The sequence below is a fragment of the Fundulus heteroclitus genome, unplaced genomic scaffold (assembly GCF_011125445.2).
Source record: "Fundulus heteroclitus isolate FHET01 unplaced genomic scaffold, MU-UCD_Fhet_4.1 scaffold_9.2, whole genome shotgun sequence".
In the NCBI taxonomy this organism is placed as follows: domain Eukaryota; kingdom Metazoa; phylum Chordata; class Actinopteri; order Cyprinodontiformes; family Fundulidae; genus Fundulus; species Fundulus heteroclitus.
The window spans coordinates 660,028-685,154 of NW_023397361.1; the positions used below are offsets into that span (position 1 = coordinate 660,028).

Sequence of the window (25,127 nt, forward strand, 5' to 3'; positions counted from 1 at the left end):
GTCAAATTTCAGTATTTTTTTTTCCAGTGGAAGAAATAATTGTTTTCTCATCTTTGCAAATTTACATTGGCCACACTTATTGCAAGCCTTGCAAGTAATACGCTGTACAACCTGTCATACTTCTCCTACAATATCTTACAAAGTTGATGCATACAACTAGATGGATTTTTTTTTCTGTTTATCATTAGTCTTAATAAATAATAAAATAATCTCAGGTGCTTGGATCCAGGTACTTACAGATTCACTTCTATACAGAAACCCCCTATTATTATCTTCCGCTGTCACTTTATACATTTCATATTAAATCATACTGTATATTCTTCAGTGATGGTATCAAGGCATTGGTTGTTTGAACATGTAATACTTAATCGGTTGGTTTTGCTGTTCTTTTTATACCTGTCTTTGCAGGTGTAGAAGCAGACTCAGAGGATGTTATACTGCTCTCTCCCTTTCCTCACCTGTTTCTCTTTTACCTTTTTTCCCTTTTGGCATTTTGTCTCATCTGTTTCTACCTTCTACCGTTTGGACACTGTTTCAGTGCCCATTGAACATTAAACAGCCAGAGTATAAATTGTAATGAAGCTTATTGCATATATAAATCAAGCAGCGCACTATGGCGAAAGCTGCAAGGCTCCACTTGTGAAAGTAAAATCTGTTGGGGATTTTTTGGGATTAAGACAACAATTCTTATATCCGCATTGCCAGACAGGACACACACACACACACACACACACACACACACACACACACTCGTTTATCTGCCCCGGTGGGGACAGTGGACAAAAAGGTGTCCGGTGGGGACCACCCTTTCTAAATGAGATACAGACATGGTTCCAAGTCCCAAAATTTTTTTTTGATTTTAGATTTTCATATATCGCTTAAAATGTTAAGATTTCACATTTTAAATTTTTCACTTATTGCATATGAAATTTACTAACACAATGGGGACTTAAGAAGTGGGTTGGTACCAGGTGCCGCCCATAGGGGGGGACAAAACGGTCTGTTGTCCCGGGCCCAGAGTGAGTGAGTGAGTAAGTGAGTGAGAGAACCTACAACCTACAACATTCTCTCCTACAGACTTCTGGAATTGACAGCCTACAACAAAAATTGATGGAGACAAAAATAAAAAAAACAAAGCACTACTGAAGCGGCTGCTGGATGTAACACTCTTCTTAGCCTTCAGGAATATGTCATTCAGAGGCAGCGCAAATACACTAGATGAGCCAGACAATGGAAATTTTCTTGCCATAATTGAGCTGTTAGCAAAGTATGATGTTATTTACTGTGGGAAAGGAACATGAGGTTACAAAAACAGTCTTTGCTTACTTTGTTCAATTTTGCAAAACTGTAGTAGCTACTAACAGTACACACAATTAAACTACCCAGTGTAAAAACACCATAAGCTGAGTGATACAAACAAGCTACACAAATGTTGAATGAAAAATGTTGAATGTCATTTATTTTTAACAGCAGGCAACATTACTGATATACAGAAATGTTAATAATTAATGTAAAGATCAGTAACTGCTACAATTGGAACCCATTAATGTAAAATATTTTCAATATTTGAATGAATTCAATTCCAGTCCTCACACCCCCCTGCCCTGCATGTTTTAGATGTGTCCCTCCTCCACCACAACTGATTCAAATGAGTGTCTCGTTATCAGGCCTCTGCAGAGCTTGATGCCGAGCTGATCATTTAAATCTGGTGTGGTGAAGGAGGGACACATCTAAAACATGCAGGGCAGGGGGGTGCGAGGACTGGAATTGAGAAGCCCTGGTGTAGAGTAATTATGACTCAGAATATGAGCAATATGTGAGGGTTAAACAAACTTTTTAAAACATTTGCTAATCCATGAATTGAAGAAGCATAACAGTACAAAAAAATTTCTGTTATGTATGAAATAAATTGCATAAAATAAAGTGCAATCTGAGCAGATCACTGCTCTCTAACAGCAGAACTTCAAAAGCTGACCTCTGAGGTTCAGCTAATCAACAGATCAAATGGTGAGAGCTGCATTAACAGTTGCTCTTTCAAACACAAAACAAGAGCTTGCAGTTACCTCGTAGACCGCCGCTTCCAGGTGTCTATGCGGTTTTTCACATAGTATTTCACAGCATCCCAGGTCCTACCTTTCAGTGCATCTGGGAATGCATGGATACATTCAAGACACTGTGCTTTCCCAGGAACCTTGCCAGTCTTAATGTTGTGCATTAGCTTTTGTTCCACAGCGTGGACTTCTGCTTTGCTCCACATCTTCCTCTTCTTTCTTGATGAATCTATGAAAAATAAAATAAGATGAAATAAAGGTTCGTAGGGGTGATTACTATAGATGTGTGTGTGTGTGCACTATAGACAGTCCAGAGGCTGCACTGCCACTGTTGATGGATTGAGCCAGTTTTCAACTGGAACTGGTTCTCAATTCTTATCCCTAATTTTGATGCAAACAGTAAGTGAACATAAAAAAGGCAGCATGAGTTGTTCAATCCTTATAAGCCTATTATTGCAAATTCTATAAGAAAAATAAATTGTCAATTATCGTAAATCGTAAATTGTCAACAGTTTTTCCTGTCTGTAAGCACTGTGATAAAATAATGCCTTATTTTAGTCTATTTTTAATCTGGAGGAGAGTTCATTAGAACGACGGTCTGTGGCGAGATCCTAAAGGAGAGAAACCATTCAGTTGAGTTTGTTTGCAAACATCTGACCGGTGGCGACCGGTTAATGCGGGGTGCTGAGGCGCCGCCCCTCCAAATAGCTGGACAAAATTTACTTAAAGTACTTCTTGATTCTAAAATCGACCAACTCGGAAAAACTTATTTCCAGAAAATGGGGCATTAAGATCGGGATTGCGCTGGTAAAGATATTTTTTTTGAACTCAAAAGTGCCCCATGGCAACCGCTAGGCGGAAAATCCACATCTGGGTCACGTGGTACGATGACGTAGTTCGTTGACTTAGCTCCGGCTAAGCTACAGAGAGTGCAATGGAGACACAACGACAAGTTCACATGTGGATTCACAAAGTGATGATTTTAACATGAAATACAGCGCAAGTTTCTGTTACAATTCGGCTATATAATAATAAAACATTTTAGGAGATTAAATGAAATGGGCTGGAATCAGGTTTTATAATCGCGGTTCAGATGTAAACACGGAAACAACTCGTCAAAGCCCGACTGCCTGGCATCGTTTATCACGGCCGCTGAAATTCGCCAAAACAGCACATAAAAGAAAAGGATCTTTATCAGAACAAACCACAGTGTCTCAGCATTATTTGTTCCCGGAATTTTACTTGATAATCTAGACGTAAGACCGGACGCGCATTTATTAGTTGCGCCGCGGCGCTTATATTCTCCGGATCGGGGCAGCAGCAGGATGGCAGCAGCGTAGCAGAGCGGCAGAGAGAATACTTGGAGCGCCGGAGTAGCAGACCGATAGACCCACAACCCAAAGGGCTGATATCCCCACCGCGGATTTAAACATCTCGGGGTTTTGCGGGGTAGCAGGGCTGTGCTGAGAGGAGGTGTGGCTAACGCGTCGCTCCAAAGCAGGTTGCTATGGTGACAGCCAGATTTCTGCACTCCCACGGTGTGAGGAGTGAGGAAGAGGAGCTGCAGCGTTAGTAAACCCAGGCTGAGAGCTTCTCTGGGCTCAGGTTGCTCAGAGATTGTCTCGGCTGGAGTGGGACAGACACTCCACTCAGGACTCGTGAGGCAGCGCTGCGTCTAAGGCTAAAGCTTAGAGGCTACCGGCTACTGGGCGGTTCCATTGAGCGAGGACTTTCTCTCCTCCGGGACTCTTCGGGTTCTGAAATGTGTGTAAGGAGACGTTCTCCTTGTTGGTATCTGAACAACCATAAACAACACACATTTTAAACATGTTTTATCCGTCTATTTTAATTTGAGAAAAGCGAGTTTTGCAAACAGGAAGTAACGTGTTGCCATGTAAACAGATCAACGCTTGTCAACGAACTACGTCATCGGTCACGTGACACGCGGCGAAATTTTTTAAGGAGGCTTGAGATAAAAAGCCTGAAAAATACAATTTGTCATCGAAATTTTTAATTTTTTTTACTCAGGTCATATTGATATATGAACTTTATAATATATAGCAACTTGTATGATCTCAGAATCAAGAAGTACTTTAATCATATTAAACATAAATGATTTAGAAAATGCAAAATAATTATGAAATAAAAAGTATTTGTTTGCAAGATGCTCCTGTTAGTCTCTCCGCACCTGTCAGCATTCATTATAAATCAATTCCAAATGGTATTTTACTAATGTATATGTACTTCCTGTGTGCGGTGCGCCGGCCTAATGAGTCAACATAAGCCCTCAAACTTTGACAAGCACATGACCCGAAGCTGCTCTCTCATTGGCTTCCGTCAGTTTTACCACAGGGCGCAGCTCTTCAGTGTTTTGAGAGCATACGAGACTCAATACGTGTATCAAGTGGATTGTTACATACACTGAAACAGGTTATTGGTCAAATACCTTTTCTTGGCTGTGATGAGGTATCAGACTCAGGGTCCTCCTCTCTAGATGTCCTCTTGGTGGGTTTCATCTTCTTCACACGTCTTGACTCGTCTTGAAAACAGAGATTCAATGATAGAAAAGTTAACTTAAAGCACTGCATCTTTGAAGACTTTAAAGAAAGCACATTTTCAAATACGTTTTCAAAATTTAAGTTTTTTCTTCAGGTATGATGAGGATATTGATTTGTGTATCTTGCATCAAATTACATATAAACACATAAAATTACAGAAACTTTCCCTGGTGCAGACATTAAAGACAGAAAGTTGTGGTAAAAGTTAAATAGACAAGTTAGAGCACAGCTTAAAAACCAATAAATGACAAAGTAAAGTACTCCAATATTAAAAGAAATTTATAATAAAAAATTCTGAATTGTATATCAAGTGGATTATTACACCCACTGAAACAGGTTATTGGTCAAATACCTTTTCTTGGCTGTGATGAGGTACCAGACTCAGGGTCCTCCTCTCTAGGTGTCCTCTTGGTGGGTTTCATCTTCTTCACAGGTCTTGACTCATCTTGAAAACAGTGATTCAATGGCTGTGATGAGGTATCAGAGTCATGGTCCTCCTCTGTCCAGTTCCTTGATCTACCTGTAGGCAAACAGATTGACAGAATGATGTTTTGAAAAGAGTGCCGTGGGGAATCCCACAGCATTCATCTATATAACGGGTGGTGATGGTAACAGTTACAAAAAAGCCTATAAAACTACCCTTCATACTGCTTGTCCGCTGCAATCCAAGTGTCTCGAAACCATGACATACACAGTTGACTTCAAACATAATAGGGGGTTTTCACTGACGTCACTGGCCAACTTCCGGTCCGCCATATTGGGTGGCACACTTCCTTATCTCTAGTTGTCGTACACGTATTATCGTATCGCGAATGGATAAGTACGCCAGCACGCTAGAGCGACCAGATAAGGACATATATCTGAGGAAATGTTCCGTGATCGACCATATGGACCCCTATGCCCTCCACAGTGCCTTGTTTAGCCGTAATCCAGATGATTGGCCAAATGTAGAGCACGGCGACATAGTGCATTACCTGGTGTTCGGTAAAAACCCTCTGCACACTCTTGAGGAAATGAGAGCTTACAAGGATCTAGAGGCTCACAACCAGTTCACATCTGGTTATGTACATCAAGGAAATCGCCATCATACGTGGACGGGTGAGTTTTAATAAGATGGTAAAAATGTAAACAATCCGACGCAAATGTGTCGCATGCTTCTGCGGTGGCTGGCGGCTGGCGGTGCGCGAAGGCGCTTGGCTGCAGGGCCGATCGACGCCGCTCGCGGCTTTAATTATTTAAGCCGAACAATGACCAGCGCAAATTTAAGTTGTATTTACCGTATTGGCGCCGGTAGGAGCTGCAGATCATAAAGCCAGCAAACAGTGGGAACACAGTAACTCGTTCAAAGGTAAGCTGCGCTCAGACGGGCTCTGGCCCATGCTAGTTTAGTAGCTGCTAACCGTCAGTGCTAACAACCACTCGCGCATGTAATGTACTTTTAACTTGCTGCCATGTGTTTCAAACGTTTAGAACACACTCTCATTGACATCGGGATACTGTGGAAAGTTATGTTCGGTCGACTTACAGCCGCGATCCAAGCGAGCCGACTCTTTGTTATCGCTAACAGTTGTTCTCCGTGGTTGCGCCTCCAGGCAGGAAAGCGGTGGAAAATTAATCCGTTTCTATGTTTTTCCCATGGCGATCATGTTTTGCGCTGTTACAGCCCACAATACAGCAACGGTTTACCATGGTTGAAATCAAGTTAAGGTGAAATTAATCAAATTAAAACAGGCTGAGAGAGGGAGTACAGTATGCGGTAGTAATAGGCAGTAGAGGCGGCGGAGGCAGTCAACATGGCAGCCGCGGAAAGTAATAAGTCATAACGCCCAAGCCCTATTATTAATATATTCTTCTTACATGTTTTAAATACTTAACAGTTAATTACCTGTGACAAAGTGAGCACCGCAGACTCTGGCGTATTCCAGCTTAACACCGTCCAAATCGGACCTGGATATCCGTGTCAGCCATAGGTGACGGCGTTGTTCAGAGAGCTGTTTTGTTTTTTCACACTGATTCACTATCACGGCTGGTAGGCGATAGAAAGAGCGTTGTTCTCCACCTCCACGGGCCGTGCAACCAACCATTAAACACGTTTTCCCCATTGTTCACTTCCAATACTGCCTAAGGCGTCATACAATGCAGGTCAACGGTGCGAAACGACTGCCACCCAATATGGCGGATGCGCTGAGTAGTCACGTGAGCGTGACGTCAGCTGAAAACCCCCTATTCAGTATATTTTTGTAGCCTAAATATTAACTGTAGCCTGTTCGCCTGTAGAGTATTAAAAAACTAGAGGATTTCTCATCAGCTTGAGGGTGTATAGATAATGATTGAATATTGACTTGGGATGAACTATTCCGTTAAAATACCTCTGGTTAGCTGTGATGAAGCATCAGACTCCTGGTCCTCCTCTGTAGGTGTCCTGTGAACGGGTCTAGCCATTTTCACTGGTCTTAGACCTTCAAGGAAAAACATAAAGATGCAATGTTAGAAAAGCTCACTTGAAGCACTGAATATACTAAATCATCCTCTCCATGAACTATGAGAACACAAGCCATGGCAACATTGACCTGTTTTGTTTTTAACTATATAGCAGGGTTGATAACCCACCCAAAGACGCTAAAACTGACAGAGATTAGACTTCAGACCCCCATTAGATAAAAGCTTTAGATGTTTTACATACATAAAGTTTATTAAACCCATGACAAAATAGTTCTGCAAAACATTCTGTAATTGGGTTATGGTGTGAACAAGTGAAAAAAAAATAATCCCCTTCTTGCTGTGAACACCCAGGAACCCCTGGGAGTGCCCAGACCCCACTTCGAGAACCACTGGTTCAGTGAATGTACCTGATGAGTTAGAGGATAGACTCGACATCACATCTTCATCTTCACTTCCAGATAGAGAGCTGTCTTCAGGTACTTCCTCTGAATAAACACAGCAAAAAATGTTGTGAAGCAGCATGACAAACCTATGACACATTTATCCCATCACATTAAATGATAAAATAGTGTGTGCAAGGTGAGGTTTTACCATTTGGATCAACGTTGATCTCGTCCAATGTCAGGCCTTTAAATTTTGATAGCTCTCCTCTTCCACAGGCCATAAGCAACTTTGCAACTTTCGCAACTTGTAATGTCCCTTCAGGGAGCCGATAATATTGTCGATGGACCCTGATGTTGTGACCCATGAAACCTGCAAGGCAGTCCTCCTCATTCTCTTTCAAGTTTAGAACTTGTGACATTGTTGCCATTTGTTTCCTTAATCTTGTCGATGTCAACGTTTGAGGGTCCTTCACCCCGCATTCACATGCAATAGCACGGATGGCATCAGATCCTCTGAGGTGACTTTCTGCCTCAGGTCTACCAAACAAATACACATTCTCATCTGGCACATCACATTGTCGTCGATATCTCACCAGCATCTGTATGGAGGACACCATGTCTGGGCTGAGTAAGACAGGGACCTTTCTGTCCCGCTTACCTTTGATTTCCACACGCTCAAAGTATTTGCAGAGCTTCTTTTCCATGTCAGTCAAGGCAAGATCAAGATCTGGATTACTGGCAAAGGTGTTTCTCAACATGAAGTCATTCAGGGACATCTTTGAAACTTCTCCCTCTCTCCTACGATTGAAGACGATCACTTCACAAAGTGTTAGTTTAGCAAGATTTAACCAGTTCCTCTTATTTGGTGCAGTTTCAAGATTGGATCGATACTTGGGCCTTTCTGTGTCAATGTGGTTGTGCAGTCTCACAACATCTTCACAGTAGGGGATAAGAAGAGGTTTATTCCACTTCGACTCTCTGAGGTTCCTCAGTGCATGCGAAGACACCCACTCATCCCATTTATTCTCTTTCAATGTCCTGAACGTCATCACATTTTCAAGGGCCTTCTTGTTCTCTGACATCCTTGCTTCAAACTCTGCAATATCTGCTATTTTAGTTAGACTATGGCCTAGTTTGAGCGCCAAGGATGGAATCTTGAAACTGCTGGTATCTTCACTCCATCCACAGACCATCTTCACAGCTTTCACAACGTGGCAGAAGTTTGCTGGCAGAAAGAAGTCATGTATTGTTTTCAGCTTGCCATGGGTCTTTGCTAGGAGAACTAATCTTCCCATTTCCCGCATTTTTTGTCTGATATATTGGTGTTGGCTTTTGTCTGTCCCTTTTTTGTTATAGAAGTGTTCTCCTAACTTCAGAATATATTTTTCTTGCCGAATTGTGTCTGTTATGTTGTCTTGATTCATGCCATTTACTAGGCACCAGACTTTGTCATTGATCTCCTTTGGGACAGGCTGTCCAGCAGCACAAAGTGACTGCACTCTGGTTCTGCCTGGCTTCATGCTTTTCTTTGCCAATTTGCATTTTTTCATGTGCCGCCACAACACTTTCCTTTTGAGTAATGCCTCACAGTATGTGCAGTGCAAATAGTCTTTTGCATTCACTGGTTCAGTGCTTTGTTGAGAGGGAACCATCACCCCTTTACCCTCCTCCAGGACCTCAAAGTTGTGGCGACGATTGCCTTTATTTCGAATTAGAGTTATCTGCAGCTTTCTCTCCACTGATCCTTTTGGATAACTGAATGCTCGTGCTACCTCCTCCAAGTTGCTGTGTTTCTTATCCAAGTGCCGTGCAATTTTGGCATATGGTTTACAACAGTACAGACAGTACTGCCTCTTATCGTAGACTCGACCACCATTTTTTTTCTTTTTTAGCCTCAAGACTTTTACATCCGTGTCACTGGAGGATTCGGATAACTCACAATCTGCCATGGATTGGAAAGAGGAAGATGTGCTCTGTCTGCATTTCACAGGCTTCACACGACCTTTGTTCAAGCGTCGAACATCCGAGTTTGATGAACTGTAGTTTGTTGGAGACTTGAGCAGTTTGAGTTCTTTCTCAGATACTTCTGATTCTGGTGTAGAACTAGGCACATACTCATCCTCACTTTTTTCACTGCTTGTCATTGATTTATATTCAGAGATCCCAAGCATTTTCTTTGTAAGCTAGAAAAGTTAAAGTCAGATGGGACTCAATTAGTAAGTTTAAATACTTCCCACTTAAATTTTCCAATTACGCCTTTCCCATCAACAATAATATAGTTCGTAATTTTGTCATCACAACTGATTTCAAAATACACACTGGTTTGTCTGCAAACTTACAAAGACACTCTCAGTTCTCTTCAGTGGAGGAACATCTGGGTCTGAAGGGCACTGGTCCATTTCCTGAAAGAGTTACCAAAAACATAGTCTCAAATACAATTTCCAATTACAGAATAATCCATTTTTACTTTGTGTTAAAATAGATCTACAGCTTATAAATACAATAACAACTATTAATAAAAATTGAGCTTTCACTGTTACAAAGAAAATAAAGTATAATAGGTAAGAAACGGAGAACCAGCTGTGTAACAACCAAAAAGTCTAATATATACAGTGGGTCATGAAAGTATTCAGACCCTCAATTTTTTAGTATTTCTTATGTTGAAGCTTTGTGTCAAAGTAAAAAAAAAAAAAAAGTTTCCTCAGGAATCACCACTCAGTACCTCGCGAGGACAACCCAAACCCAGAATTTTAGATTTTTTTTGCAAATGAATTAAAAAAGAAAATCTGAAATATCACATGAACATAAGCATTCACATAATTTCTGATCAATATCAAATGAATTTCACTAATAAAACATGTTTAACTATCCAACCGGGTGCGCTACTACATTTTTTAACGTGCTAGCTCCAGCAGTACAACCTAAAAAAGTAAGCGTACAGCCCTGATTAGTGTTCACAACCATATACGTTTTCTCTCTCTTTCTCTCTCCCCCAATTTGAGTAACCTGCTTTTAACCTGCTAATTCTAACCTGCTTGCATCTGTGGCATCACTCTTTATGTGCAACATCCCCTGCACTTACCTCCTCTGGCTCGTCTGTCTCCTCTCCATCCTCCTGATCTTTTAACTTTTCAGGGAGGGTTTGGCCCTGCAAATGAGGTCAGCACATGCAAAATACCAGTCAGTCCTGACATGCCTGAAAAATGTCTCATGCTCAGACTTTAGGTCAGCCATAATATTTTGGCCATCAAATGTAATTGACAGGCCAATGAAAATATCAACGGCCGTTGAGGCCAGTAACACCACATAAAAACGTCAAGCTCTTCTGCTCCTCAATAAACAGAGAATGGGACAGCAGCCTATCCAAACACAATGTTTTAAACCAGAATGGCAGGAGAAATTAAAATGGTTAAGTCATGAAAGTGTAGACGGAATAGACAAAACGTTCTGCAGTATTTGTGAGATGGCAGGTAGGACTAAAGCTTTTACCAAACGATCTATCAATCTGACCACACATTTGACACAGCAGGAAAGTGCGATGAAACAGCACTGTGATTAAGCTACCTGGTCCAAGAAAGACGCACTGACCTGCAGCTGAAAGCTGTTTACTACATGGCTACCGTATATTATTTTTAGAATGAAGTGCCTCTTCATTTCATGGCTGTTTAGGCTATTTACATCTCAAAAAACTGCAATTTTTTCACAGAAAACTTCAGATGGTTATTCAGACTTACACTGATGGGTTTGTTTACAATCAAACAAGTTAGTCTGAAGCTCAGTGCATTTACAGTTAGTCTGAAGCTCAGTGCATTTACAGTTAATCTGAAGAAGAGTGCATTTACAGTTAGTCTAAAGCTCAGTGCATTTACAATTAGTCTGAAGCTCAGTGCATTTGCAGTTGATCTGAAGCTCAGTGCATTTACAGATAGTCTGAAGCTCAGTGTATTTACAGTTAGTCTGAAGCTCAGTGCATTTACAGTTAATCTGAAGAAGAGTGCATTTACAGATAGTCTAAAGCTCAGTGCATTTACAGTTAATCTGAAACTCAGTGCATTTACAGTTAGTCTGAAGAAGAGTGCATTTACAGTTAATCTGAAGAAGAGTGCATTTACAGTTAGTCTAAAGCTCAGTGCATTTACAGATAGTCTGAAGCTCAGTGCATTTACAGATAGTCTGAAGCTCAGTGCATTTACAGATAGTCTGAAGCTCAGTGCATTTACAGATAGTCTGAAGCTCAGTGTATTACAGTTAGTCTGAAGCTCAGTGCATTTACAGTTAATCTGAAACTCAGTGCATTTACAGTTAATCTGAAGACCAGTGCATTTACAGTTAGTCTGAAGATCAGTGCATTTACAGTTAGTCTGAAACTCAAGTGTATTTACAGTTAGTCTGAAGATCAGTGCATTTACAGCTAGTCTGAAGCTCAGTGCATTTACAGTTAATCTGAAGAAGAGTGCATTTACAGTTAGTCTAAAGCTCAGTGCATTTACAGTTAGTCTAAAGCTCAGTGCATTTACAGTTAATCTGAAACTCAGTGTATTTACAGTTAGTCTGAAGATCAGTGCATTTACAGTTAGTCTGAAACTCAGTGTATTACAGCTAGTCTGAAGCTCAGTGCATTTACAATTAGTCTGAAGCTCAGTGCATTTACAGTTAGTCTGAAGCGCTCCTGTACCTTAATTCAACCATGTAATATGAACTCAGAGGCACAATGTTTTTGTAGCATACTGGTAAGTATTTTCTCAATAATGGCTGAATATTTATATGATATGGAAGATGACTTTGAATACAGTGGTCAGCCATGTGACTGAAACGTGATTGCTACTTTTAATAAGCATGTCTGCTTCTTTGAAGTAAACAAACCCATCAGTGTAACTTTGAATAGCCATCTGAAGTTGTTTGTGCAAAGAAATTGTAGTTTTCTGAGATGTAATTAGCTTAAACAGAAGATCCATCCGCTCACATTAAAGCTGCAGTGGTGGTGCAAGGACAGAGGGAACTACTGCATAATAGGAGCATTTCAAAAAAATCTTCAGATTCATTCTTTTAAACCTTGAATAAAACAAGGCTATTTGTTATATTTTATTGTTGTATGCTAACTAAGGTCGTAAAGTTTGTGACGAGTTCATTCTGCTGAATATTTTTAATAAATATAATAGCCTACATTTGTTGGATAATAGCATTTGTGTTTTTGTTATATTACTGTTTAAAGAGTATTAAATTGCTATTTAAAATATGACTTGTAGGTATTGGAATATTTGCAGGCTCACCTCACGCTTCTTATTCTTCGAAATGAGCAGGTCCATGTCTATCAGCTGGTTTATGTTAATGGTGGTAGTGGTCGTCTCCTCTGGGGGTAAATCCACCTTGAGCTGCTGAGACTTTTGGTGGTTCAAAGCTCCTATCTAGATGAAAGAGTGGAAGAGGAAAGGAGGCAAGGAGATGAGACAAGGAGAAACTTGTATATAACATATAACATAACAGAATCAACACTTGGGAACAGCACAAGACTTTTGAAGAATAATTTGTCCTGTGTGATCTTTTAGTGTTTACTCTATATGCTTTCAAAAGTGGCACAGTGCTGCAGCTGATAATGCCACTGCTAAAATTTTACATGAGTAAGCATAACAAACACAAACTACTGTTTAAAAAAAGCTACAGGTTTTTAAACTGGTTAACAGCTCTGTGGTAAAATGCATCCTCTCTTGCTGCTGCTCAGACTCACTGCTGCTTTTAGAGGAGGTGCAGGCTGCAGTCAGCCTCATAAAAAAACTTATTTTAATATATTTAGCTAATTAGACTCAATTGCTACATACAGTAAATGTCTGCTTTGAGTCTGTTCATAACAGTTCATTATCAGTATAATAAGCTCTGTATTGTTTGAAAAACTTCATCTCAATGACAGATTTTGTTGCCAATGACAGCAAGGAGCTCTACTCGACTTGATAACGTGAAACCTAAAGTCTGTTTCATCCTGTCGGCCTGTTGTATGTGTGGAGCTCAGCCTCACCTTCCACAGACAGAGCAGAGGAGAGAGACAGAGCTCGCTGCAAAACTCCCATTTTAGTTTGCATAGAATAATTTTTAATAGCATATGCAGTCAAAACTGTCGCACTGTAACGTTACAGCCCTGAATAAATGGTGCAAACTGAAGCAAGTCCCAAAAAAATAATTACATGAATAATTACATTGGAAATTAGGTTGTTGCTTGTAAACAGAGGCCTTAGGAAAGGAGGCTATATTTAAGAGGTACAGTCCGATAAAATACCTGTAGTTTACCGTATTAGCCGACAGCAACACCAGCCTGCAACACCAGTGTGTTAGCAGGGTTAGCTAACCCTGCTAACACACTAGCGTTAGCAGGGTTAGCTAACGCTAACTGGCTTATGCTAACTACTCTGTTAAGAGAAATATCACTGTTTATCATAACTTATCGAGTAATATCACTGTTAATCGTAACCTATCGTTCAAAAATCATGCCAGATTAAATCAAAAATAAGAGAATTTAAAACTTACCAGCTGCTGGTGTCGAGTCGGACAGCTCCCGCTTCTTGAAACTCCTGTAACTCTCTGCTGCTGCTGCGGTCCCGTCGCGCCGTGTGGAGGGGAGAGCGGGAGGGAGGGGGCGGGAGAGCGGGAGGGAGGGGGCGGGAGCGGGAGGGGGGAGGGGCGCACCGTGCACCTGCAGAGCTGCAGCTGGCAGGGCGTTGCTCTGCAGAGGGCGGCCCCTTTGAAGCTGATGGGCCATTAACTGAGGCTCGGCAGAGGACCACACAATATTTCTCCACTTCTCAGCTCACAGGGGAGCTTTACAGACTAGTGCTGCAAATAACTAATGTTTTATATTTAACACTAAACTGCAAACTAGAAAATTATTAACATTAAAGTCTCTCTCCTTAACCAAAGTTTCACTATACTAGTGGTGGACACTAACTAAGTACTTTAGCCCACTTTACTAGTATTTCTATTTTATGCAACTTTAAACTTACAATCCACTACATTTCAGAGGGAAATACTGTACTTTCTAAACCTTTACTTTTTATTGACCTAAATAATCTAGATGCAGTGTAATTACTACTTTGGCTGTACTAGATATTTGATATATTCAGTAGATTGAATATATCAAATACCTAGTATCCTCAAGTTGTTGACTAAATTAATAGTAACCTATAATTAAAAGTATTTTCCCATTTCATGGACACAAGCCATTCCTGGCCTAGTTTCAGAGAGCACTTTGGAGGCCCAGTATATAATGTGAAGCTTTTTGTTAATTTGTTTGTTTGTTTTTAGTGGTAATAGTGACAAAAATGAATAACCCTCAGACAATACTGCTGACAACCTCGGGCATATGTTTGGAGGAAGGCCTGAAGAATGTTGGTTAGGGTTGGGTTCAAATGCAGCGCTTTAAAAAGAGCACTATGAGGGGCACAGGCTCTTGGGGGCTCTGAGTATTCAAAAAAACTCCTTAAAAACCAAAAAGGGCTCATGAAAACCCAATTAAAAGAATGCACAACAGACAACACTACATAAAGAAGCCTAATGTACAATATCAGCATTTGACTTACCTATTACCAAAGCTAAAAAAATATGTTACAGTTTTTATCATACAGAATGAAGACTTTTAACAACTGAATTGCAGATATGCTCATACACTGTCAACTCACAATCTAACTCATACCTTTAGATTAAAAGTTTTAACAAATTTAAGACCTCACATCTTGTCTCTGTCGTGCTGCTGCATTGCTGCTCTAACACATACAAAATGGCTTCAGTTATGCATATGTGTAGGCTACAGCTACAGCAAAGTATAGAGATTGCCCATTTTAAAATTAAACAGGAAAAAGTCCACTTATTGTTCCCTATGCAGTAGTATTTGTGCAGAACACTAGTGGGTTGTTCCATTACAGCTGATAACCTAATCATAACCTAACCCAAACCTTATAGCACTGTGGAAATAATTAAATAATTATTGAAAATGTATCTGCAAATCAACTGCAATGAACCGTGCTGTCCGTCAACACTGTGATAATCAGAAACAACAGCAATTGATAAGCTTAGAACTCAGGAAGACAGTGAAAAGAGTTTGGAGACAGCTAAATTAGCTTTGATAATACTGTGTGAGCATGACAGAGGGGCCTACGTTCTCTGACTGTGTAAGGATGTTTAATTTCTTAACAGAAAAGTGCTGATGTTAGCTGTTAGCTGCTAGCTGTTAGCCGCTAACACTGACAATGACATACTGATAAAAGATAAATGCTAGCCGTTTTCCACTACAGGGATCTCTTGCTGCTGTGCTGGTACTGGAACCCAGTGGTTATCTAGCAAGTCTGTTATTCAGTGTCAATAGCCACACTCTTTAAGAGTCACAACAGTAAGCTCTGCTTTACGTCTGCAGAGCAGCGACCTCAGAGCAGGAAAGTTCATGGGTTAGCACTAGAATAATGCTGAGAGGGGAGAAGACATGGCCAAGCTGTAGCCAGTCTCTACTAGCCATCTTTCACATCAAGTCACCACTTCTTACACTGTTTTCCTGCTAGTGTGGGTGGACCAGAGCCAGGCAGAGACCGCTGTGTCCCAGGACAGGAAAACATTTTCTTTCTATCGAGCTCTATAGTATTTTTTGGGGGGTATGCAAATTTTGTTTCCTTTGCTGGCACTGTATTTAATTCTCCTGGACTAAGAAATACCAAATTGCTGCTCTGAGTATTCAAAAAAACTCCTTAAAAACCAAAAAGGGCTCATGAAAACCCCATTAAAAGAATGCACAACAGACAACACTACATAAAGAAACCTAATGTACAATATCAGCATTTGACTTACCTATTACAAAAGCTAAAAAAATATGTTACAGTTTTTATCATACAGAATGAAGACTTTTAACAACTGAATTGCAGATATGCTCATACACTGTCAACTCACAATCTAACTCATACCCTTAGATTAAAAGTTTTAACAAATTTAAGACCTCACATTTTGTCTCTGTCGTGCTGCTGCATTGCTGCTCTAACACATACAAAATGGCTTCAGTTATGCACATGTGTAAGCTACAGCTACAGCAAGTATAGAGATGGCCCATTTTAAAATTAAACAGGAAAAGTCCACTTATTGTTCCCTATGCAGTAGTATTTGTGCAGAACACTAGTGGGTTGTTCCATTACAGCTGATAACCTAATCATAACCTAACCCAAACCTTATAGCACTGTGGAAATAATTAAATAATTATTGAAAATGTATCTGCAAATCAACTGCAATGAACCGTGCTCTCCGTCAACACTGTGATAATAAGAAACAACAGCAATTGATAAGCTTAGAACTCAGGAAGACAGTGAAAAGAGTTTGGAGACAGCTAAATTAGCTTTGATAATACTGTGTGAGCATGGCAGAGGGGCCTACGTTCTCTGACTGTGTAAGGATGCTTAATTTGTTAACAGAAAAGTGCTGATGTTAGCTGTTAGCTGCTAGCTGTTAGCCGCTAACACTGACAATGACATACTGATAAAAGATAAATGCTAGCCGTTTTCCACTACAGTGATCTCTGGCTGCTGTGCTGGTACTGGAACCCAGTGGTTATCTAGCAAGTCTGTTATTCAGTGTCAAAAGCCACACTCTTTAAGAGTCACAACAGTAAGCTCTGCTTTACGTCTGCAGAGCAGCAACCTCAGAGCAGGAAAGTTCATGGGTTAGCACTAGGATAATGCTGAGAGGGGAGAAGACATGGCCAAGCTGTAGCCAGTCTCTACTAGCCATCTTTCACATCAAGTCACCACTTCTTACACTGTTTTCCTGCTAGTGTGGGTGGACCAGAGCCAGGCAGAGACCGCTGTGTCCCAGGACAGGAAAACATTTTCTTTCTATCGAGCTCTATAGTATTTTTTGGGGGGTATGCAAATTTTGTTTCCTTTACTGGCACTTTATTTAATTCTCCTGGACTAAGAAATACCAAATTGCGGCTCTGACTATTCAAAAAAAAACTCCTTAAAAACCAAAAAGGGCTCATGAAAACCCCATTAAAAGAATGCACAACCGACAACACTACATAAAGAAGCCTAATGTACAATATCAGAAAAAAGCTAAAAAAATATGTTAGTTTTTTATCATACAGAATAAAAAATTTAAACAACTGAATTGCAGATATGCTCATACACTGTCAACTCACAATCTAACTCATACCCTTAGATTAAAACCACAATTTGTGATGAGGATTGACTGTTCATCAAAAGGATTGATTTACTTTTGATAAACACTGAAAAGAGACTGATTGAAAACAGACATTACACAAGATTTTGAGTTGTTATATTTCATTTATATTGTTGGCATCTATTTGTGTTGCTGGAATAAGTCTATTTTATTATTTTATTTTTATTTTTTTTAGTGCTTGTGTCACTACAATGAAATAACATATTTTGAGTTAAACAAACAGACACTGATTTAAAGGGAAGGTATGTTCCAGTCCATAAAATATTTTATTTTATTGGCCTTAGGTAGGCCATTACTGCCAGACCCAGAATAAATTCCTGCTGATTACATTTGAATCTGATTTCATCTTTGTTTCTTGTTATTGAAAGAGGGACAAATTGATACTTGGTTACAGTACAGTGAAACATAATTTGAGTAGCTTAGTATGTGGATGTAGCTGATGTATTTAAGTGTGTTGCAAAAAATGATGCTTTTTGCAGAGTCTGGCAACCTACATTTATACATGAGAGTACTCGCATATATGTTTACTTTTAACACAGTTGAACAGGTCATAGTTATGTTTCTGCCACAACTGAGTAATTTCTTCTGAACCACTTCACTAGTGCTTACTAGTACAGTCAAAAGAAGTGTTTATCCCATTCAACGGTTCTTTTGACTGTACTGAATCACTAGAATCCGTTCATTAAAAAGATTCATTCAAAAACTGCATTCACCGGCTCATTCAGTGCTTAGCAGGAGCCCTGACTGCATAGTGCATAATTCTCTAACTCCCTGAACTGGTAAACAGCAAAATGTTGCGTCATTCATTTCATGATTCAGCCCTGATTGAGGTTCACATTCACTCTTTAACAAGCTCACCGTGAGTACTGAAGGACGGTGCATTCATGGACCATAGTATATGGTCACTGGCGGGAGACACAGTGCTACTTTGAGTGGTATACATGTATTGCACGGGAGTCCTCAGCTCTGTACACTCACTGAACACGTTACATGGATGTTGGCAAGTTGACACAGCACTAATTTTAGCAGTAGGCTACAGTTACAAAACTTGAATCAAGTCCTTTGCCCTGAGTGGCAGTTCTCTCTGTGTACAGTACGCAAGTGAGCGTAAGTTCACTGAACAAGTCAGCGCTGACTGGTGGTGCGTTCACTGTTTCACAACTGCGTTTCACAACTGAAAAACAGCACAAAATGATTAAATTAAGATAACCACAAGATCTATAATTATCTAAATGCACAAATGTTAAACTTTTAGGGGCTAAACCCACCACCCAATACCTCACAAACTCTGCACAAAGAAAAGAGAACTGTATTGAGCATACAAAATTCAACAAATAAAAAACAATGTGAACTCTATTAAATTCTCATGAGATATGAGACCCAAAATGTAATAATCAGGTAACAAAAAGTGTATAAGAGGATAATAAACACATTCTAATGACAAAAATGGCATTCAGTCGCATAAAAAGTGCTGGTGGGGCCTGTATGAAAAAAACAGTACTGGTGGGGACTTAGTTCACACACTGTAATACCAGGTTTGGCCTTTGGTAGCGCTCTAGAGCACACACACAATTTCAGAAAATGAGCCTGCTGGGGACTTTGTGTACACACTGCTATACCAGGGTTGACCTCTGGGGTTGCTATAGAGCAAACACAAAGTCACAAAAAACAGCCTGCTGGGGACTTCTCAGGAAACTTCACCAGCCATATTAGAAAGTCATTTTCTATTCACTGGAGTGGTTCGCACCGTGGGGACCATGGTTTTGGTCCCCATGGTGTTTTTGGTCCCCATGGTGTTGGTGTGTATTCATGCCAATGTCCCCACCAGGATAGATAAACGAAAGCACACACACACACACACACACACACACACACACACACACACACACACACACACACACACAAAGCATGTGAAATCACACAATGCTCCACCTTGAGTGTCCTTCTCCAACGCTGACACAGAGAGGGGGGGCGACAACGAGAGTGCGGTGGAGGCAGATGGGGGAGGTGCAAAGTCATCAATTATTTATGGTTGAAATCCAATAAGAGGAAGCGGTTTAGATAGGGTCGAGTATATTGGCAGATATATAGAGCCTCTGTTTGGCGTGGCATTAAAAATAACACAGTACTTCAAAAGACAAATCTAAAGTAAAGAGATCCTATCGTAGTTGTCTGCAGTTTTGCTTAGGTTGCCCTTTCAGAAGACCCGATTTATCCCCTTTCTGCAACTTGCATGCAGTTTCTACCTAATCTCCACATGTAAGTTTTGTTGTTTTTATCTAAAATGGGCAAATTGAATCATGAAAGAAAGCCAAAACCATTGCAACTGCCTCCATTCACCCCAAACACACTCTTCTGTTTTCTTCTCCACTCCCACCTAGTAAAACGTTCAGGACTTTAAAAATTTAATCCAACAGATTAAGAAAAGAGTTTTTAATCCACAAACAGTTACTTGAAGACACTTAAGGAAAAATGTCCTAACTGGTGCTAATCCTTGTTTTGTACATTACTTAATTATTTTTGGATATATTTTTGTGTTGCTTTCCCACTGCCAAATGAGAGCTGCTATGCTGTTGTTTTGTTGTGTGAAACAATGACACTAAATTCTGCTCTATTTTAAAAAAAACGCATCCAAAGAGAGAAAAAAAAAACAAGTGGAGGACAACGAGAAAAAGTTGTCTCAATTGTTTCAATGTAATGAAGCTTTACACTGAATTTTGTTAGTAGTAAATTGGGAATGGATGGTGCGTGATTGTCTGAGACACGCAGGTCATTTCTGTTTGTTTAATAAGTAGTCTGCAGTCCACATTTGCATACTAATTTCCTCATTAGGAAAATGTCCGTGTCTGCTTATTTCTGCAAGTCCTCAAAGTTTCCAATATCTTGAGTGAATTAAATAAACATACACCAATTCGAAATTGGGATTTTACACAAGCAAGTGACTTAATACAGTTTTGAACAATGTGCAGAACCGTCCCTCTTAGTTCCTCTTCTGTCACAACAGCATCAAAATGTAACTGCATAATGTTACACACCTATTTATGAGTTGAGGGAAAATCAATTTTACAGCTATTTTTATTAAATTTTTTCATGTATATAGAGTTTATTGGCCACAGACCAATTATCTCCGTGATGTGGCCAACATTACTAAATTAGTGGAGTGGGATATTCAGTTGTAGCTACTATATAATCTATTTGGTAAATAAATCTCATTTCACTGAATTATAAGTCGGATGTAAACTCTTCTCTGCTCACCACTCTTGTTTTATCTTCTCCACACTGGCTGCCTGTTTCTTTTAGAATTGCTTTTAAGATTTTACTTTTGTTTTTTGAATCTATAAATGGTCTTTCATCATCCCACCTCACTTAACTTTGTCATGAGCATTGTCCTCGTAGGACGCTGAAAACCAAATGCTTTTAGTTGCTCCGAGGACTCAGCTGGTGACTAAAGGAGACCGAAACTGTGGAAAAGTCTCCCACTATCCATAAAGTCAGACAGAATCATGGGGGATTTTAGATCACTTTCAAAAACTCATCTGTTTTCATTGGCCTTTGTTTCTGGGGAGCTTGAGCAATAGACCAGTGTTTTTTATGATATTATTTTATATTATTTTCTTTATTTTGCTATTTTATTTATCCTGTGACATTGACTTTTATTGCTTTTATCATTTTATCATCTCATTTTACCTGAAAAGCACTTCTGTCACTCCATTGAGTGTAATAGTGCTATAAAAATGAAGATTGATTGATTGATTGATTGATTTCTCTGTGGGGACTCCTTCCCTGTGTCTTTGAGGATCTCTGGGGGGGGGGGGGGGTCTATGGCGTCAATCGGCGCTGTAGTAGTGTGGGCTCAGAAGAGAGGGGGCCAGTTTGGGGGCTGGGAGTGTTGGGGTTGCGTAGCATAGCATGGTCCCAAAACCTGTATTGGGTGCTCGTCAGATCGTCAGATGTAGCATGAAAGGTCTATTTAAGATCATGCCACAGCATCTCAAATGGATGCAAGTCCTGAGTATAACTAGGCCACTCCAAAACCTTTATCCATCATTCCGCAGTAGGCTTGCTGGTGTGCTTTGAAAATTGCCTTGCTGTCTAATCCAAATGAACTTGAGCTTTGGATCAGGAACTCATTGCAAGACATTCTCCTTCAAGATAACCTGGAAAAAAGTAGAATCCATAACTCTGTCCATTATGGTAATTCCTCCAAGCAGAAAATCTGCCACCGACCACCACCATGTTTGACTGAAAACCATGTTTGACTGAAATATATATATATATATATATATATATATATATATATATATATATATATATTTGCACCAGATGTAATTACAAACACACCTTTCAAAAATGTCTAATTTTGTCTCTCCAGTCCACAGAATATTTTTCAGAAAGTCCTAATGTACCTTCACACCAAATGCAAACAAGGTGAAGGGAGCAAGTGATTTACATGTTTTCCATGTGTAAAGCAGAAAATTAACGGTCTGCGATGTGAATGACGTGAATTGGATGAACAGAGCAAAGTGAAACTGCGAATAGATGCTATGGATAAGTGTCTATAGCAAATCAAAATATCACTCGAGTTTGACAATCTGATTTTTTTCTATCAGTTTGCGTCATGTTAAGGGTGCTCCTCATCCATTTATGCAAGTGCTAAATTGTTTTTCATGTTACATATTTAAATAGTACAATAACACAATATTTCTGTTGAGCCATGATGGATTTACTGACCAAAGACGGCTGTAGTTTGTGTCCTGGAGGATGATCCACCTCCTGATGAAGGGCAGCAGGTCTTCATATTGGATCCTGGAAAGACAAAAACTACAGCAGGAGGCGACTGTCATCCGGACTCAGCTCCTGGTACTAACTGAACCAGGTGTGTTTATGGAAGATCTGGTGAACCCAGGGTTGCTGACGCCATTTTTCAGCTTTCCACATTATATACAGCACCATGATTGGCTCTGTTAAATCCATGTCCCTCATGGTGAGTTGAACAGACAAGAGAGATTGTCGAGCAGATAGACGTCAGCACAAATGGTTTGCAAGAGAGGCAAAATGTCAGGCGACCAACAGCAATGATTCAAACTGATTCAACAACGAGAAAAATTTGCTTTGTTAGCGTGAACATACTTTTAGGCGTCATCAAGATATCTTTTGGCAAATACAAAACTGGCCTTTCTTAAATTCAGACTGGTGAGTGCGTTAGATGTTGTTTTTGAGATCTTTTCTTCTTCCAGATGAATCACTGATGGACCTTTGGAGTAACGTTGGTAGGCCACCCACTCTTGGGAAGGTTCACGTTGTTCCATTTTCTCTATATTAAAAAAAAAATCCACATATGTGGCTCGGCGTAAATGTCTTCATAACCCTTTGCAGACTAAAAGAGGAGGACATTGTTTCTCATCTATTCATCAGAAAATGATGTTTTGCTTTTGAGATCTTTTTGCCCACTTCATGTCACCATAAAGGTTCTGTTCATGTAATTTCTTCGATTCTAAATCGTGCTTTAGTGCATTTCGTTTTCTCCTGAAAGACACATCCTTGTTATTTTATGTTGATGTTAATAAAGGGTGGCTGGAATATGATTTGTATGGCAAAAAAAGCACACTCAAAAACTGTTAAACACACAAAAAAGGTAAATAACACAGCCTACAAGGAGTTGCTCAAAACAGACCGTATATTCATTTATTTCAAACCGAACCAAAATAATAAAGAGATGTTTACTTTGCCTATCAGGGTTTGGGTTTGCCTTACTGTTGTAGCGTCGACACAGTAAACATCTTAAAATATTGCAAAAAATGTCTCATTTCACTAAATGTCTTGGCTGTCAAAAACAAAAATGTTTTCTCAGTACAGGCAAGAGATACGTGACTCTGATCCACATCCAGTTAAAATCTGATTAAAAAAAAGAAAAACAGATTGGAGCAGAGACTTGTGAAAGGCTTTCTTATACACTTAGAAAAAAAAGTACTACCATAATGTGGAATCTAAAGAATGGAAATTTAAGGAGCATGTAAACCTGTTCAAGTCATTTTGATTTAATATATCTTTAATTATTTAGGTCCATTAAGCTTAAGAGCAAACTCCAATAATCCATAAGCTCTAATAAATCCCCCTTTGGTTGCTAACAGGTAATGACTCACAGGAAGACATAGTTTATTCAAAAGCAATTTAAAACAGGGTCATAGTACTGCAGTGGCTCTCTGATCCAGACTTAGTGAAGCCTTTAGAGACATTCCCTCATGGAAATCCCACCCAGACCTCAGAGAGAAAGAAGCTGACGGGGCTGATTTACTTTTCGGGGCTCTCAGAGCAGCTGCAGGGTTCGATGCTGGTCACCTCCAAGTCCGATGTTTATTCATTTCATATTTATACCAGGGAACATCTTAATCATTGTTTATTTAATAGTAGCTTACCTAAAAAAAATTCCTTCTGGCTTCTAGCAATTTGTGTTGGAGGGATACAGAATGGTGGAGGTAAAAAAATACCCGTCTGCTGATATAGCAGAGGACCCCAGCCACAACAACATCCTGGAGCTATACGGTTACATTAAACTTGTCCTTGAGCATGTTCTTGGTGCCATTGTGGGCTTCTGTTCTCTACTTCCTCAACTTAAAGAGCTGAGCTACATGCTCAAACAAACATTTTCCCAGCTATGTTGATGAAAAGTTAGTTCATTAGTAGGTGTAAATTACGACCTTTCTAATTGTCTCCCCACAATGCAGATGTAAATGTGTTGCTGTGACTTTATTGAACAGTAAAAAAGCAATCAGTCAGAAGTATACTTGTTTTTCCTTTTTTTACACCTGACAACATGATGTATCTGCTTTGCATTTCAATGGCATAGGAAAATGGAAGCTAGCTACAGCATTGCCTTTCTGCACATTTACCACTAAGCAAGTAAAAAAAAAAAGCCTAATGAGCACCACTGCCCAAGGCTTTTATGTAACGCCTTACCAAATTTTGAGGCAATGACCCTATAGTAACACTGCCTGATCTCATCCAAGATTTTTCCAACACTGTCTGCGCTGTCAGTACGTTGAACGCTTCTTTCTGAAAGTGAAACTACTTCCTAAAGCTAAATAGTATCTGACTACTTTGGGGCACTCATGAAACATTTACTTTTAATTCCCAAAGAGAAAGCTGCTCCTAACGTGGGAAAGAAATATCAGACATTGGTGTCACGGTAAAAGGAACATACCCTTTGTGACTTACTTTGATAACCTTAGGAAATGCAAGTTTATTTCTATAGCACATAGAAATAAACTTATAAACAGAAATAAACAGCAACAAGACGTGTGGAAGGGTTTTACATGAAGAAATCATAAAGGAAAATACATTAATAAGTACATTTAATAAGTACATTGTGGTAGCATAACAAAGGAAAGGAAAGTTGAACTACAGATTGAAATGAATTATGCTTCAGGAACTAGTTCACAAAAGAATAGTCAAAGGCAACTCAAGGCAAAGAAGACTTCAACCAGAAGGCCTGAGAG

The 25,127-nt window shown here is 39.7% G+C and overlaps 1 protein-coding gene across 1 annotated transcript; it reads right to left on the reverse strand.

The window, feature by feature from the left end:
• Positions 1-1,713: 1,713 nt before the first annotated feature.
• LOC118562375 lies at positions 1,714-18,524 on the reverse strand. The gene is made up of 11 exons (XM_036134688.1): positions 18,490-18,524; positions 13,951-14,146; positions 12,705-12,839; positions 10,517-10,582; positions 9,774-9,836; positions 7,643-9,617; positions 7,459-7,536; positions 6,979-7,068; positions 4,962-5,129; positions 4,498-4,590; positions 1,714-2,280 (listed from the first exon to the last, which is right to left on the reverse strand). The coding sequence occupies exons 1-11, from the start codon at positions 18,522-18,524 to the stop codon at positions 2,060-2,062; spliced, it is 3,120 nt and encodes a 1,039-aa protein (XP_035990581.1). The 3' UTR covers positions 1,714-2,059.
• Positions 18,525-25,127: the final 6,603 nt, after the last annotated feature.

Excerpts from the sequence above, each read along its gene's own strand:
- LOC118562375 (XM_036134688.1), bottom strand. The coding sequence starts at position 18,524 with ATGGTCCATGAATGCACCGTCCTTCAGTACTCACG. Across the intron at positions 9,618-9,773 it reads AGAGAACTGAGAGTGTCTTT|CTTACAAAGAAAATGCTTGG; the intron begins GTAAGTTTGCAG and ends TAACTTTTCTAG. Across the intron at positions 2,281-4,497 it reads CTCATCACAGCCAAGAAAAG|ATTCATCAAGAAAGAAGAGG; the intron begins GTATTTGACCAA and ends TATTTTTCATAG.